At 39.3% G+C, this 18,453-nt stretch overlaps 1 protein-coding gene across 1 annotated transcript in view; it reads left to right on the top strand.

Annotated features, from left to right (window-relative positions):
* The window catches only part of SH3TC2 (SH3 domain and tetratricopeptide repeats 2), an 819,499-nt gene that overhangs the window by 409,115 nt on the left and 391,931 nt on the right, over nucleotides 1–18,453 (top strand). The window contains exon 5 of the mRNA XM_044069012.1: nucleotides 2,580–2,685. Coding sequence (XP_043924947.1) covers nucleotides 2,580–2,685 — 106 coding nt within the window. The remainder of the gene's footprint in view (nucleotides 1–2,579; nucleotides 2,686–18,453) is intronic.

Below are 18,453 nucleotides of genomic sequence, written 5' to 3'. Positions count from 1 at the left end.
ATCCCTTCCTCGCTGTAACAGAGATCTTGCACCAGTAAGTCAGTCAGGTGTTTTTCATTCTTGACTGTTTTATTTCCATTTCTCAAAAGTATGTGCATGATAACTATGTCATCAAGATATACTATATCAGATCTTCATCAACATAGACAATAATGGGAAAAACGTTCTCACAGACATTAATAGAAAACAAGTCAATTTGATTAGAATAGAATGATGTAATATACATAGTAAAAACAAAAAAAAAAGTTGATCACACACGATCACACACAGATACTCATACATACCACGAAAAAACACTTATACTGTCTAATGAAATTAAAGACATAAATCTCATTTGCTTTAATGGCAAAACACTACCAAACCTAAAAAGAAATAGTATGCACAATGCCAGTGTATACAGGGAAATCTCCTACCTGAATAAAGCATAAAATTAGACAACTTCTATATGAATGACATTTTATGCTGTTGAGCGATTCTCTGTATCACTTGGGGGTGTAAATCAAGAGCAACTGGCATTTCTGAGGCAAAGTGCATGGCATTTTGTTAAGAATTGGTTTAGAAATGAATTTTCCCACAAGACATGTCAGTGCTGTCAGCGACAGATTCTGTACTCATTGAGTAATAGTTCTCACTGAATAATGTCATCAGACAGAAATCTAAACATTTGCTGTAAGGAAAATGAGAGTTTCATATGAGATGATTGATCAGTGCAAGCCCACACATAAACAGCTACTCTGGAAAAGAAACTGGATGTATTTGGTGGAAGAAATTTTAACATTTTTCTCTTTCCTTTCTTTGTGAAATGAGCCAAAGAAAAATTTTGTTCTTTATTGCCTATAACTTGCTTCTAACTATTATAGCATTGATAGTAGGACCACAGATGTCTGCAGTATAAATTTATTTATTCATTCATTTCTCAGTTATGCTGTTTATCCATTTTAAGGTCGTGTGGGACTAGTAGCCTATCCCAGCACACAGTGGATATAAAGGCAGGAAACATTATCTCAGATGGGACTCCAGCCTACCACAGGATGTGCATATACAGTCACACTCAGTCACACATGGCATGCAAACCTGCAGATAGTTGGACTGCCCTTCACTCAGATGGCTTAGTGATTAAATGCTGTGACTATAGTGTACAGGGTCCGAGGTTCAAGACCTGCATGCGCTATTTACAGTCAGGAAATCCTTCTATGTGACACACCTTATCACTAAGGGCTTTTCATCCAGAAAAAAGGAGGTCATTGTCACACTGTACTCATCCCTCATTAGACCCATTATAGAATACAATGCTCCATTTGGTATGTACCTCTCAAGACATCTGCAAAAACTGGAAAGGCCGCAGAAATACCTAACTAAAAGAATCACAGGCCTAAAGCAGATGTCCTATGCTGACCATCTAAAAAACTCCACCTATACTCTGTCGCATATTGTCTACTCAGAGGCGATCTCTGCTTAACATACAAGACCATGTCAAACCCAGAGCTGTTGGACATGCTACACTTAAAGAAATCCCAGTCCCTCAGAGACAAATGCCCCAGGGATCTAAACTTTGTCATCACAGTGAACAAAACATGCTGGAGGGATAGGTTCCTGACCCAGAAACTCCCCAGACTCTGAAATAGACTGCCCATACATGTCAAGCAGAGCGCCTCTTTGGCCCTCTTCAAAAGGAACATTGATGATTGGATGGCAAACAGGAAATTCACCCCGGGGATCATGTCAGTCGCCCTGCTAGACAGGGGTCCAGGAAAATACATACTGTGGGAAGAAACAGCCAGGGAATTGTTATGGCTATGCTTGTATAGGCCCTAGGGCCAATAGTCTAGTACCAACCTATGAACCTATAACATCTAAGTGGAATGTGGGAGGAAACTGGAGCACCAGTAGTGTGAAGAAATTCATAGTGTGCACACAAGACACCAAAGGCAAGAAATGAAGCAAGGAACCAATCACTGCTACATAACAGTGCTAACTGCTGTACCAATGCACTGTGGCATAATATGTGAATCATTTTAACCCTGTGCTATCTGTGAAGCTGACAGAAACCTTAGCAGAGTACCTCTGACCTGAGCTGTTTTGTGCCAGGTAGTCCTGCAGAATCCACATTCCATCAAACAGAGCAGGAATATTAATCAGTTAAACTTCCCCTGTGAGATTCTCCTGATATGTTTGAACATCTTGGTGATATTGTACCATTATTTTATATAATTTTCTATTTGTTTTTACTGTTTCTGCATGATTTCCACAACACTGTGGGGTGTGGCACTGCAAGTAATTTATATTTTATGCAATGCTGTATTTACTCATGTTGCAATTAATGGTTATGTACTTGTATTCTTGGTCTTTTATATTAATCTTGACAATCAAATGTAGTTGACAAGTTTAGTGTAGGTTTCACGGTAAAAGTTCTGACCAATTGGTGTATGGCTACCAGCCTGTTAATCGTACAAACCACATAGTGCAGAGTTTTAATGGGATCCTTAGCATTATGGTACACAAGATGTAATAGTATCTTTAGTGGATGGGAAAGGAATGTCTGACAGGGCATTAACAAAGTTTTAATTGTGTATTTGCAGGAGCTGTCTGCAAGACTGATATCCATTCATACTGAGAAGGATCTCTTTGTTATTACCTTCAAAACAGTGGAAGAGGTCTGGAAGTTCTCGACATACTTGGCATTAGGTACTCTTTCTCTGAGCAGTTATCTGTCCTAGTTTTAGTTCTACTGCTGGCACATTTATCACGGCAAAAGTTCATTATCTATAATAATTGAAATAATACAGCTCTGTTGGTAAGACATTTTATGATGGCTTCAATAGTTTTGTTGACATGCTTTTTAATGCTTCTTTACTGTTGTCTTAATAAGAATAAAGAGTAACATTTTTGATTAGATCAGTAGAGTAGAAATGGAAGAAAACATCTGCGTTATAAGTAACTGAATGTCTGATATAGCATGTAAAATTATTTGAACTTCGTGGCCTACGGTTGTTAATAGCTTAGCATGGAATTTCCCTTACTGCTTCCACAATGGCAGCTCCAGTTTAAAATTTGGTTGTGCCATGGTGGATGGGTAAGGTGGAAGATGATTCATTACACTTTCTGTGTTTCTCCTTCTGAGTGATGTGTACTGACTGAGATCTTACAGACAAGGATTGTTACGGAAGGAACAGGCAGCAGTTAGCTACTGTTGCACATGCAGATATATGCTTTTGTGGCACTCCATCTCCACTTGTGTAGCAAAAAAAAAAAAAAAGCTATTGAGGGAGGTATGACTGCAAACTTTTGGGAAATGTGTAAAATATTGACCAGTTTTAAAAGTGTAGCCAGCCATTTGACATAAGAAAACATATTCAATACCCATGGGGATAACTTAAATCTTATTAGAAGGCATAATATTCTTATAACTTATAGCATTACGCAGTTGTATTACGTGCCATGGAGCTTATAACCATGAGTGTTTGCATCTTCCCTAAGTGTGATACTGATGTCTTCATGTTAATGTCTTTACTTGTGTAGCTTCCTTCTGCCAGAAAGTACAAAAACAGTTTTTTTGAGATTTTGATGGTATGGTCCTTTTCTTTGGCCATATATTTCAACTTCTTTGCTTAAGAGTCGGAGGCAAAGGCCAAACATCTGAGACGAAGTTTAGCTATTATTCTCATTCATTTTGAAAGTTAATAGATGAATAGATTTTCTGACAACATGCATTTATTAAAGAATTAAGTATGAAATGCAGATAAGTTCATAGGTTTATAGGTAAGCATTAGGCTAACTGACCTTGCAGGCCATTTTAAGCCTAGCCAGTTTCCCTTTTAGTGCTCAAAATAACATATCCCATATGGTTATAAATTGACCTTAACCATCTCGTAGTTGATAATTATATATTACCTATATCACCCTATCTCCCAGACAACCTATTCCCACCTTTAAACCTCACTTTTACTTCCACCTTCTACTTTTTTTACACACACTGTTTCCTTTCTGACTTTTTCCCCACCAAGACCTATCTATGCAGTTACACTCTCTCTAATGACTGTTCTACAGTCCAATCTGATTTCTTTCAGAAAGACTTATTATGGCACATGAATTTTATTGCCGCGGTGGTACGGCGGTAGCGTTGTTACCTCACAGCAAGAGGTTCTCCCGTTCGATTCACGGCTTGGCTTGGGAGTGCCTTCTGTGTGGAGTCTGCATGTCCTCCCCGCGGTTGGGTAGTGTTTGAAAGACATGTGTGCGTAAATGGGCGTGCCTCTGTTGAAGGTTGGGCATCGAGCTTGCACCTCGGCGTTTCGTAAAAATCTACTGCCAATCATTAGTGGACCGGAGTTCCACTGTGGTGACCCCTTACCAGGGAAAGCCGAAAGACAAACACCAACAACATACTTATGCAATATAATTTTTGTACATCCTATAGTACCACTGCTATATAATCTATGTATTGAAATGCTCTCTGATTACTTTTATTTTCTACATTTATGTAATATGAATAAATTTTATGTACTGTGTATTTAGTTATTGCATTCATTGTGATCTATTTTGGAGCTTTTCTCCCCAAGTCGCTGCTGAAAATGGGTTTCTGACCCAGTCAGACTTTCCCGGTCACCAAATGTCAATAAATAAATAATAAATAATTACCCCTGATATGAATAACTGGAATCATAACATAGATAATTTAAGGGGACCAATGTATGGGATAAAGCATTTAGGAGCTGCCTCTGTCCATTAGTAATACAGAGGGCAGTCCTGAGCTAAATTTTCTGTTTCTCATACATAGATCTAAGTTTAACTTAATGTCTGTAATGTGATGCCTTAATGTAATATCTGGCATTGTTGACTGACTGCAATACTCATTGATTAAACAGAAAATTAAAAAAATTGTATAAGAGAGGGGAAACAAATGAGGCAAAATCAGGTATGTTCTGCAGTTTCAGGGATGGTTGAAAGCCATGTCTTTAGTTTTTTTTTCTCTGTTTACCCATGGATATATCTAGCATTAACACATGACTCTTGAGACAGTGTCTGTCATTTTTAACTGAATAACAGTACACTGCCACTACCATGCTGTCAAAATTTATCATTGCATGAATATATCTGCATACGCAAGAGTATGCACACATTTCTAAATTAGTTAAAAAACCGCTGAATTTGCTGTGCTGTTTTGCAAAGAAAGGTGTTTTGACTTGGCATTTCAAGGAATGTCTACATATAGCTGAATATGGGTGAGTAGTTCCAAAACATTCAAATGAAAGCCATTTCATTCAAATTTAACTAAGTGAAATGGCATACAAAGTGACAATGTGAACATTTTGTGGGGGGCAATGCTTACCACACTACCTGCATGCAGTGAGGTTGTGATTATTAAGCAAGTGTCCTTCTTTGTGGTGTCAGTGTATCATTTGCAGTGGTATAATGGAGTGCCATTGTTTTACAATTTTCCCACTGATTTGCATTCCTGCATGTTACTGCATTGCTTTTCTTATCTGTGAAGGTAAATCATTCATTTAGAATACATTTTTTTGAATTTGTCAAATGATACACTATGAAATATCTGTGATAGGTTCAGCTCTAAGCTTACTCCTATTCATACTAGTAATTTCTTTACATTAGTAAACAGGTCAGAAGGGATAGATCAATGCAGACAGACTCTGAACAGCAACAAAATGACACAAGAATGAAACGCAAACGTGAAGGCACATGGGATGAAACGGTGTACAGGCAAAACAGTTGGCACATCAGCAAGTGTGAAAAAAGAGAATGAAGGGAAATAGTGGTACATACTAACAATGTCAAGTACCTGAGAGGTGTGGTTATGGAGAAGGGAAGTCTACCTGAGGAGGTCAAAGCTGGAATCAGTGGTGCTGCAGCAAGCTGGTGCAGAGTGTTGAGGTAGTGTGTGGCGGCAGGATGATAAAATAGCTGAAGTGTAATAGAGTACAAAACATTAGTGTAACAGATGCTTCTGTCTGGCATAGACATCTGGACAGTAAAGGGAGACCAGCTGAAGAATCCAGAGATGATGAAAACAAAGAGCCTGAACTGCGTAGAAGAACAGACTTTAAGGGGCGACGATGAAATAGGGACATGTGAGCAGAAACCAAAGAACAGATTGCAAAGGTTTGGTCACGTATACAGGAAAACAGAAGGCAATTTGATAAAGAAGATTTTGTAAAGACAGAAGGAAAGCAAGAGGAAATAAGGATGTCCAGCCAAGTGCTGGATGGATTATATGATAAATGTGCAGCAGTCAGTTACAACTGTCAAAGAGGGTAGTGAATGCCTTAGAAATGATGGAGGTGGCAGCAGTTGATACACCCCAACCTAATATAGAAAATGGAAAACAATATCAAAGATCTGTGTCACAGCAGTATGGTTTCTTGCAATGTTTTACTGGCTAGGAACTAGGGATCCTGTAAAACTGTCCAACCCAAATATTTTGCGTCTATATTACCTGATCGAATGTTTAGGTTAGTGAATACCTAAACATCGATCTGGTAATATCGAAAAATTAAAACAGGGAATGGCCAATTTAACATAGGGAATGATTTTCTCAACCGGAAAAAAAAAATTTAAACCAAAATGAAGTAGGGGGGCTTCGCCCCTCACACCCCCCATGTGGGAGGCTGTGCCTCCACACACCACCTAACTAAATATACCAACTCTGAGATTGCTGTACAGTGAGGAAAGGGGCAAAATCCACATAACGGCCAAGGGAAATCTTTCCCTGCGTTAAATCGGCCATTCGTGTTTTTTTGCTTTCACTATTACCAGATCGATGTTTTGGTATTTGCTAACCTAAACATTTGATCAGGTAATAGGAACCCAATAGTTCAACATTATTTAAGATACAGCTGTAGAAGTATCATTTTCCAGGCAATTTGAAATCAGCCATGTTTAAAGACCAAACAATGTAAAGAAATATCACTGAGTATTCTGTAGCTGTTTGCATCAAAAGCCCCATTTCTGTATTATGTATTTTAAGGCTGATGCATTATGTTGTAAAACTGGGTGCTCAGTAAGAATAAATCATTTCAAGAGAAGACATTTCTTGCATCTTACTGTGGCTTTGGATTTGAAAACTGCATTAAGGTATTTTAAAATAACTTTATATTATACTGAGCTGAGCGCAGAAACCTTCTTGTAAGAATTAAAAAAAAAATTATACATCATGGTAACCTTTTGGTATTCTGCAACAGGGCTGCCAGGATGCTTTAGCATGAAGGTGTGCAGGACTGCAGTGAGCTGTCTCTACAGCCATCCCAAATGCTAATGAGGCATTCCAAGGGAGAGACGTGTGCTAATTAGACATGTGATCTCTCCTGAAAATCCCAGCAGTAGGTCATTTATGCAGCTGAATGTTTCAGAGAATAACTCAGCTGCATAAATAATTATGGTCACTCATAGCCACTTGTGTTAATGAACATGGCCAAAAGCTTGTGTTCACCCTATGCAGCAGAGGTAAGTGCCAATGAGTTCGGCAGACAGGTAATGCTGGTGTGTGCATGTGGGGGAGGGGGGTGCTGAATGTGTGAATACATGTGTAAGGGTTTCTGTTCCTGGAAGGTCACAGTAGGGGGATTGCTAGAGGATAGCATATGTTTCTGTGCACGCGTGTGTGAGTGTGTGTGTGTATGTATGAGAACATAAATGTGAGAATGTGGGAATATGTGTGTGTGTGTGTGTGTGTGTGTGTGTGTGTGTGTGTGTGTGTGTGTGTGTGTGTGTGTGTGTGTATGTGTGTGTGTGTGTGTGTGTGTATGTGTGTGTGAATGTGGGAAAGTATGTGTGTGGGGGGGCAGAGCACTAGACACCAGAGGTAACACTTTTTTAGGGTCGGGGGACACTAGACATCATGCATAGCCTTCATATTGTACCAGAAATTACTTAGGGAAAAAATAAAGAAAGATGATGAGGGTTGTAGGGACACTGGGCACCTGGGATACTATATATAGCATGGCATAAAGGAACTAAAAATGCTTGTATTAGTGAACATGGTCAAAAGCTCATGTTCACCCACTGCAGTAGAGATAATTGCCATGAAGTTTAGCAAATGGGAAGAGCTGGGTGTGTATGCATGTGTGTCTAAGGCTGCTTGTATGAGTTTGTTTCTGCTGAGGTGGTCACAATAGGAGGAGTAGTTAGAGGAATAGGGTAAGTTTGTGTGTGTGTGTGAGTGTATATGGGTGAGTGTGTCTGTGAGGTGATTGTAGGGGTGGGCTGTATTTGTGTGTATGTGAGTGTGCGTCCGTGTAGGGGGGTGAATTGGATGCATGCTTGTGCCACCTCAGTCTATGGGTAGACAGTTTTAACTACCACAGGAAAGTGCTAATTAGCACTAGCAATAGTCAACAGTGATTTCTGAGACATTCAATTTAGCTAACTATAAAGTAGTTCCTCATTGTGGCCAATGTGCCTCTGAACTGCAAAATACCTAATTGTATAAAGATTTGCGGAGTTGGACAGTGCACTAACACACGTATTAGCACACACATGCACACACACATATATGTATAGATAGAATAGATATATAGATATAGTATAGTACACTCATTTGAATCGACCCAATACTGACAGCCAGGAGATCAACATAACAATGTCAACTTAACAAATGTTGATGCATTCTGCACATGGTCCGGGAATGACCTTGGAGTGGACTAAACCAACATCGTGTTTTTGCAGGGGGAAAGAGCTGCTCCACCCCTATGTGAGGGGGTGCTGTTCCCCCACACGCCCTGCTAATTATATATATCATCACTATGGAAAGGGAATATTCCCCTATCTGAGGATGGTCAGTCTTGCACACCTTTTGACCATCTGTCTGCATTGACCAAATGGCATCAACCAAACCAGTGCTGGTGCTGTCTGTTTGATCAGGTGTCCTACGCCCATATGTGTGTGTGTGTGTGTATATGCATATATATATATATATATATATATATATATATATATATATATATATATATATATATATATATATATATCCATATATGGGTCTACTTCTAAAGACCGAAACACCGATTCCCCGACACAGAAATCACCGGCGCCAGAACACCGACAACACACAAACCCGACAATGCGAAACACCGAACACCATAACACCGACACACGGAACGTAAACAACACACTACACTACATAGCATACACACTAGCCCTGACCCAAACCCTAACCCTAAGGTCCGACACTATCGCACACTTCACCTACCTGCACCCTAACCCTAACTCACTTACCCACCCCTAGCCCAAGCTCCGACACTAACGCACACTTCACCTACCTGCACCCTAACCCTAACTCACTTACCCACCCCTAGCCCAAGCTCCGACACTAACGCACACTTCACCTACCTGCATCCTAACCCTAACTCACTTACCCACCCCTAGCCCAAGCTCCGACACTAACGCACACTTCACCTACCTGCACCCTAACCCTAACTCACTTAACCACCCCTAGCCCAAGCTCCGACACTAACGCACACTTCACCTACCTGCACTCTAACCTTAACTCACTTACCTGACCACTCCTACCTCCGTCACTGTCGCACACTTACCGGGTCGCGATCACACATTACCCTTGTTGGTCTTTCCACTTTCGGCGAATCACCCTGTCGGTATACGTACCTGTCGGTTATCTGGCGTCGGTGATTTCTGCGTTGGGGAATCGGCGTTTCGGTCTTTAGAAGGGGACCCATATATATATATATATATATATATATATATATATATTCACTTTAGAAGCTCGAAATACTGAAATGTTGAAACTTCAGTATTTCGAGCCCATAAAGTGGAATCCTGAAAAGAGTGAAAGCTCAGAAGTGCGAAATTCAAAACCTCGAATACCGGAGGTTTTGATTTTCATGCTTCTGAGGTTCTACTGTGGTTATGGATTCAGATGTGTGTGTGTGTGTGTGTGTGTGTGTGTGTGTGTGTGTGTGTGTGTGTAAGGGTTTTGTATAGGGGATGTGGTGTGTGTTTTGTTGCTCTGATGTGTGTGTGTGAGCAGAATGTAGCTTGTGTGGTGGTGTGTGTGCAGTTGTGTGTAGGAAGATCTCAGAGTTAGAACAGTTAAGTAGGGGGGTGTGGGGGGTGCAGGGGGCTTTCCCCCTTGCTTTTAAGTAGTAGAGAGCTTGTTTTTGTGTGTGGATAGGATGGTGTGTGTGTGTATGTGTGTATGTGTGTGTGTGTGTGTGTGTGTGTGTGTGTGTGTGTGTGTGTGTGTGTGTGTGTGTGTGTGTGTGTGTGTGTATGTGTATGCATTAGAAGTGTGAAATTCAAAATCTCCGGTGTGTGAGATTTTGAATTTCACGGTTCTGTGTTTTTGTGGCTTTAAAAATTTGACTTTATAGATTCAAAATACTGAATTTCAACATTTCAGTATTTCGAGGATAGAAAGTGAATATATATATATATATATATATATATATATATATATATATATATATATATATATATATATATATATATACTTTATATGCCCATGCACACACACACACACACACACATACACATTCCTATCCACACACAAACACAAGCTCTCTACTACTACTTAAAAGCAAGGGGGGAAGGCACGTATACACATAATATATATATAGGGGTATATAAATCACAATGCACATGTACACACATACACACACAAATACATAAATATAGGTAATATAAGTTTAACTGGACATGTCAAAATGAAGTGTCTGCTGCAAAGTGTTGAACAATAATGACCAGATATTCCGTGTTAAAAAGTGCCATATAATGCCTCTGCTCTAAATATTGAAGGCAAAACAAAGCATCAACTACACTAAGGATTCCTTAATCATTTATTTCCCAGTATGTTGAGTTTCATCATCAGCTGTGTTAAGGATTCTTTGATTGTTTATTTCCCAGTATGATGAGCACTTTAATTATAAGACAGATTTCTCCAAGAAGTGCTCATCATACTGGGAAATAAATAATCAAGGAATTTTTAACATGGCTGATATTTTTGTTTGTTTGCATACTTAGAGCAGAGACAATACACAACACTTTTTAACATCTGGAATATCTGATCATTGTTATTCATCACTTTGCAGTAGAAGCTTTATTTTTGATATATCCCTGTATACTTGCTTGTTATTTCTGGAGGGTAACCACTGGTATCCCTCCAGGTTTGGAGAAGCCAGAACCAAGGATTTCTCCACTCAAGGCAACCGTCATAGGATCATAGGATTATATGATCATAAGAATTAACTAGGATATTGGCCCTGAGGCCCTTATAAGCCTAGCCAAGAGTTTAGCCCATGTTTAGACAAGTAAGCAAAAAAGCCCCTGTCCAGCAGGGAGAAAGGTGGAATCCCAGGGGTGCACCTAGCTTGCAGTCATCGTTGTCCCTGATCAAAATGCTGACACCAGTGGTAACATCTCCTCTATCCAAGCCCTGTTCATTTATCTCTTTCTCCGATTCCAAGGGGTATATGAGTTTTTCTGCGGTGGAAAATACCTGCCCCCTCGAAAATTTGAATCTTGATTATCTTGTCTGTCTTCCTTTCTATAATAACTATCACTTTCAACTACCACTTTGCTCTTTGGCCAAATATATGCTCTGTTATTAGAATACTGGTCCAAATCGCGAACTATTTTCCTACTTTTCCTGTGATAAATATTGGAAGCTTTTTGTTCAGCTGAGACAAACTGTTTGTCATGTAGTTCACCCCATTGGGGAAATAAATCATTACTTACTATCTCATGGTTTAATGTCTCAACTTCCTGAACTAACAGGGCCAATTTCTCATCATTGTTCTTAACTAATAAATTCATATAACTGTATCCGAAGTTGTCAAACAATGAATTGAACTCCCTAATAGTGTTCTGATTTAAATCTACCCCCATAGGGATTTTAAAAAAACGAATTCCTTTAGGAACTATTTTCAATGAAATGCATTTTGCAAAATAAGCATTTTCTATTTTCAAATTTTTAATCAATAATAACTTTTTTCCAAGCAAATATATCTTATCCTTAATACAGGTATTAAACTCTTTAGTATTCAGTCCAACAGCATCACCTACCTCGTGACCATCATATTTAGTAAAATCGTAACCATCATTTAAAAAACAATCCAAATAGTCATTAGTTCCATTTTTATGTTTCACTTTAATGTTCTTTCCATCTTTACACATATGGTTTTGATAACCACTTTTATTAATCCCACCACTTTTCCGAAAATTCGGACTTGAAACATTAATACGATAGTCTCTAACTTTTAAATTGTCATTCTGTGTCCTGGTAATACCAGTATAAGTTTTTAAAGTCGTTGGGCGTTTGGGACGTGCCCCTAAACTTTCAGCCTCATCGCGAACATGAAACAGGCTGAAGTCAAATGTAAACTCATTCAAGGTATTCTTACTTGAATTTAAGTCCTTACTGTAATTTAAAGGATGTTCATTGAATGAGCGATTCTCCCCCAAGGTACCTCGCCTCTTCCCATTTGGTATCTCATCCTGTGAGCTGTTTTCTGCTCGAGTGTCAGCCTCTTCGCTGCCTGCGGGGACTGACCCATGTCCCAAAGGCATTTCCGGTTGCTGGTGCGCTGCTTTACTCATCTCCACGGAACCCAACACTGAAAAGGTGCGCCCTACCAGTTCAACCAAACGGGACATCTCCGCCTTCAATTCAGTGATTTCCGCCTGGATTTTGAGTATCTCCACCCTGTCCAAAGCAGCCTGAGGTTCCACGTTGGTGCCTTCCATGACCACAACAATGTAAACCAAAACAAATTCTCCAGCGACTGTACCAACCACTACAACAGGCACTGAAGGCTGAACGTGAAACACTCCACGGCTTTGACAAAACAGGTTTATTGCAAACCCAAAGGGTATACGTAAAAACTCCACAAGAACACAATTGACAGTTGTTAAGCGCTTTCATCTGACAGTACGCAGACTTCATCAGAACAACAACAATTAAAACCAATTCATTTAAATAAGCTTTTTTGGCGCCAAACCATCATGCCAATAAATACTTTTGATAATTGAGCCTATAATAAATTGATAATATATATATATATACACACATTAATAAATACATAACTAATACCATTGTAAATTTTTTACATGTGTGTTGATGTATTGATGTAACATATGTATTCTCTCTTCATATAGTCGAGTGAGGTATGTCTCAAGTCATTAACCCCAACATGGACTATGACAGAGTCATAATAGTACCTGTTGTTAAGAGACTTGAGTGTGTGTGTGATATGGCAGATTCTGGCACCTGACATAGAACTACCTGTGACTTTCTTCTTATCCAGCCTGGTGAGAGGCACATCTGTGTGTCTCACAATGGGGTCTCCAATGACTAAAATGTTGGGTTTATGGTTAGGCCTTTGTGGTTGCAAGGCACAGGTATGTGGACTATGCGTGGTATGTAGTGTGGAGTTCACGTGTGTTTTTGTCTCTGAGGTCTCCTTTGTTTGGGTATGTTTTTGTTGAAAACATCCCATATGTGGGTGTGTGTTGTGTAGTTGTGGGTGGTGTTTGAGGTGTAGTGATTGTGTTGATAACCTTCTCACTGCCAGATATACTGGCTTGTATGGGAGAGAACATAGACTCTAGGTTCTTAATGTAATTGCATCTCTCACAAATTGTGGTCCTGTGGCAGTAGTAGATGGTTGTCTATGTACATGAGGCAGTTGCTACACTGCCTCAGGATGCCCATGTCGACCAGGCTGCCAGGAGAAACTGTAGGAAATTGTCCATCCATATTTGTCAGAATCTGAGGAAGTGAGGCCAGGGAAAGCTAAGGGGTAGGCCTAAAGCCCAAGTGCTTAGTCCAAAAACTAAGAAGCTTAGAATAACACTTACAATTTAAACAGGCTAAAAACAAGCAGTAATAAATGCAGCAGAAAAGATGCAATTGAACTCTTTAGAGAGCAAGTAGCAAAAAAAGCAAGATGATGTAGTAGAGTAGGAGGAGGAAACACAAATACTGTAAAAGCAGCTGAATAAAGTGTTTCTTTTTTTTTTTTTTTTTGTAGAGTGGAAAGGGAGAAAGGAGGAACAGAAGATAATTCAAGGTTAAGAATCTAAGTGGGTTGGCCTTCCCAAATGTTCTTTCTGTATTAAGTAGAATGAACTAATGAGACTGGACTTGGAGGAGTGTCCTAGATCAGATTTACAGTAGGAGTGGGCAACAGCAACACCACCAAGTTTTAGAACAAAGACAACAATAGGGAAGCATGGTGGGGAACTATGCTACAGCTACTAGCTACACTATTTTAGGCAGAAAACACTACAGAAATGTTTATCACAGCAGACAAACAGCAGCGATACACTAAATGAAAGTTTTAAATAGCAAAAGGAGCAAGGAGACTCTAGAGAATGCTTTTAACTACAAACAAATCAGTTATATGATACACTCCTTGGCAGGAAAACCAGAAAGAACAAACAGATGCTTAACAAATGGAGAAAATTTCATTTCCAATCAATACCTTTCACACACAGTGAAACTAGCTAAAAAACCTTTACAAAAAGTGAGGCAGTAACAAAAGTGATTTAACATGCCCAGTAAGGCAGACAATTGCAGTACAAGAGTGCAAATTTGTTTATAGCAATAAAATACAGTAAAACGTAGGCAGCAGACAATAAAAAGTGCAATAAATGGTAAGAATAAGAAATAACTAGTAAAAATAAACAAGACAACAGGATACTTATTGTTATATTTCACAGATCAGAGTTGTGGTCAGTGCCCCTCCTCCATTATGCTCAATGTGATATAGTTATATGTATATATATATATATATATATATATATATATATATATATATATATATGGAGAGAGAGAGAGATATATAGTTAGATGTACTAGATATAGATATAGATGTACAGTGGCACAGCGGATACCACTGTTGCCTCACAGCAAGAGGTTCCTTGATTTGATTCTCAACTGGGGTGCCTTCTGTCTGTAGTCTGCATGTCCTTCTAGTGTTCGTGTGGGTTTCCACCACATGCTCGGTTTTCTTCCCGCATTTCAAAGGCATGCAGTAGGTGGATGGGGCACACTAAATTGGCCATATGTATAAGTGTGCATGCAAGTGTGTGGTGTGGAAGAATTACCGTGGCAGGGCTAGCTTCCTGGCGGTGTGAACCTTGACTTTAGATGATTGCCACTGTTGAAGTGAAACCCCAACCCCATGTGCAAAAATGGGAAAAAGGGGTTGTGGATGGATGGATGAATATAGACAGAGAAAGAAATAGATATTGGTCTATGTTAGAATGATGAAAATTCCTAACATCAGTATTCACAAAACTGAGCTTTGCAGGTCAAAATGGCAAATCCTGAAGTGCCGTAACACCGAACTGCAAAAGATAGTATGTACTTGTTTTTTGCATGGGGACTTCAACCCCCTGCACCATTCCACTCTCCCTGCTAATTAGATATATCAACTCTGAGGTCACATTTCAGCTAGGAATGTACAAGACCATAAATTCAGTTGCAATCTCTCACAGTCACTCACTTGCACTGTTATCTTTTGCAGTTCACTGTTACCACTCATCAGTTTTCTGCAGTTTCTACCTACTGTGCTTAAAGTTGTGACCCGTATGTAGTTATCTTTATATAGACAGATAAATAGAAAGATATATTTATGTGGGTCTGTGTCTGTGTCTAGATACATTTATAAATATATATATATATATATATATATATATATATATATATATATATATATATATATATATATATGGGTGATAATTAGAAGATCGAAGTGGGTTTGGTCGAAGTCTGGAGGCTGAATGGTGACAATGTCAAACCCGATATTGTTGAAGTATGAATCTCGCCCCCATCTCGACCCATGTTAAAGCCCATTCTGAAATTTACGGCGAGTCGTATTTCAACAATGTCGGAATTCGACATTGTCGGTTTTGCAGAAGTGAGTCAATGATCCCATCATTCGATGCAGTTAGGTTCGACCTTCCGATGATAAACCTATATATATATATATATATATATATATATATATATATATATATATATACGCACACACACACACACACACACACAGATGCAGGCACCCACACTTTGCAGCGACACAGAATTCAAGAGTCACTACTTTTTTGGAAATTCAGCTTCTTAAAGATTCTGCGTAATATATCCAAAGTAATTTGAGATGAGTTGTAAAAAAACAGGAGAACGTGGCATGCATTACTGCATTGAACTTTAAAGTAAGATTAACATAAGACCTTATAATAATTATGTATTATACTGTATGAACATTTTGCTATGAAGATATGAATGACAACATTAGAGAAGGTAAAGAAAATGAAACAGAATGGTTAAATATTGTTTTAAGTGTACCTGTGGAGAGAAGTGGAGAAGAGTGCGGTACATCTGTGGACATCTGTACTAAACAGTTACTAAAATGAGCCCACTTGAGCAGTGGCCAGATCAATGCCTAAAGGGTTTCTGAGGATTTATTTTGCCCAGTGTGCATGTGAGCAATACTTTAAATCAGCTAACAAAGATCTTCTAAATGGATAAATGTTATTCTTCTAAGTGGAAAAAGGATTACCAAGATGTTCCAGTCTAGTGAGCTGTTTACTCCCTTTTCAAAGGAAACTATCAGGAAATAACTGGCTCTGTTCTTTATCCCACTTGTGAAAATAGTCAGTAGCTCTCTAGTTTCTGTAATTGAAGAGCAGCAAAAAGGACAGCACATCTGTGACATTATGTGCCTGGATAAATTGGTTCCTATTAGGACTACGTATCAGAAGTACAGCACCCAAAAGTCTCAATATTTGGAAAAATAAACTACACCAAAACTTACAATAAAGCCCTGTACAATCACTTGTATAAGTGTATAGACTCAGCTTTTTCAGGGAGAATCAAAGCCAGAACCACAAGTAAAAAAAAAAAAGCTGCCCTGGTGGACATCCAGCATTAACAAACCTTACAAGAAATGCAAAAAGTTGCTGTCTAAGCAAAGTGCCTCAACTGGCAAATAAGACAGCTTGTCAAATCATCTAAGGGTAACTTTGAGAAAAACTTAGCAATCACAGTCAAGGATAATCATAAGGCCTTTTACAGCTACATACGTAGCTTAAAAGGTAGAACCCAAGTATGTGGTGAACTAGTGACTTACAGAATACCACACACTGATCCCGCAGAGATAGCAAACTTGCTAGTGGACAGATTTGGTGAAAGTTTCACTCCTTATCCCCTCCAAACCTATCACAAACCTTGCCACTAGTGTCTCCCCCACACTACATATCTGAAGAGGAGGTCATTAAAGCCTTGTCTAAGGCAAAAAAACACAGGCTCTATGGGACCAGATGGCATCCCAGGCTGTCTTCTAAACAAACTAAAACATGAAGCAGCATCACCATTAAGTACCTATTCAATCATAGCCTAACCACTGGCTTTGTTCCTGTGGAATGGAGAACAGCAACAGACATTCCCCTTCACAAAGGTGGCTTAGCAACAGACCAGGGAATTATAGACCCATAAGTCTGACTAGCCTCATCTGTAAAGCCATGGAATGTATCATTATGGACCTCATAAATAAAGACATAGGTGATTTCCAAACCTTGGATCCAACCCAATTTGGATTTGTCATGGCAGATCCTGCCTGTTAAACCTGGTAGATTTCTTTGAAAATGTGACCAGGGACACTGATGAGGTCAAGTCTCTGCACACAACATACCTCGACTTGTAAAGGCCTTTGACACAGTCCCACACTCAGGCATTACTGATAAACTTAGCAAACTGAATGTAAACCCTTTTGTTGTAAGATGAGTTGCCAACTGGCTCACAAAACGGTCATATACCATCAAAGTGGGTGACTCCACATCAACCAGCAGACCTGTCACCAGCAGAGTGCCACAAGGGTCAGTGCTGGGCTCCCTGCTGTTTGGTATATACTTCTTAGAAGTTCAGGCCAAAAACTAAAGGATTGTGGCTCACCCAGTTTGCAGATGACTGCAAACTGGGTGTATTTTTGAATACTCAAATGATGCCAGTATACTCCAGGAGGGTCTTACACAGACCCATGACTGGTGTCTTAGTCACGGTCTCAAATTGAATGCAAAGAAGTGCATCATAATTCCCTTTGTAAAAACAGTGTCCTTTCTCACTATCAAATTAACAACAATACCCTATGTCCCTATGAAGTGGTAAGAGATCTGGGATCACAACTAGACTGTGACCTTAACTTTGACCACCATACGTCTACTGTAGTAAGGAAGGCTTTCTATGTAGCAAACTTGATTACCAAAGGCATCACCTCTAGAGAAAAGGAGGTTATAACCCTTCTATACTCATCACTAATCAGGCCTGTAATTGAGTATAACACCCCTTTTGGCGTGTACCATACAAAGCAACTTAGCAATTGGAGAGACCTCAGAGGTTTCTAACTATGAAGATCAAGGGACTCCAGCACGTGCCTTACAAAGACCAACTAAAGTCCTTGTCATTATACTCAGCATTGTATAGTTTTC

This window comes from Protopterus annectens, chromosome 4.part0 (assembly GCF_019279795.1).
Source record: "Protopterus annectens isolate FY-2018-M chromosome 4.part0, PAN1.0, whole genome shotgun sequence".
Classification (NCBI taxonomy): domain Eukaryota; kingdom Metazoa; phylum Chordata; order Ceratodontiformes; family Protopteridae; genus Protopterus; species Protopterus annectens.
This window is presented reverse-complemented; position numbering and strand designations above follow the sequence as displayed.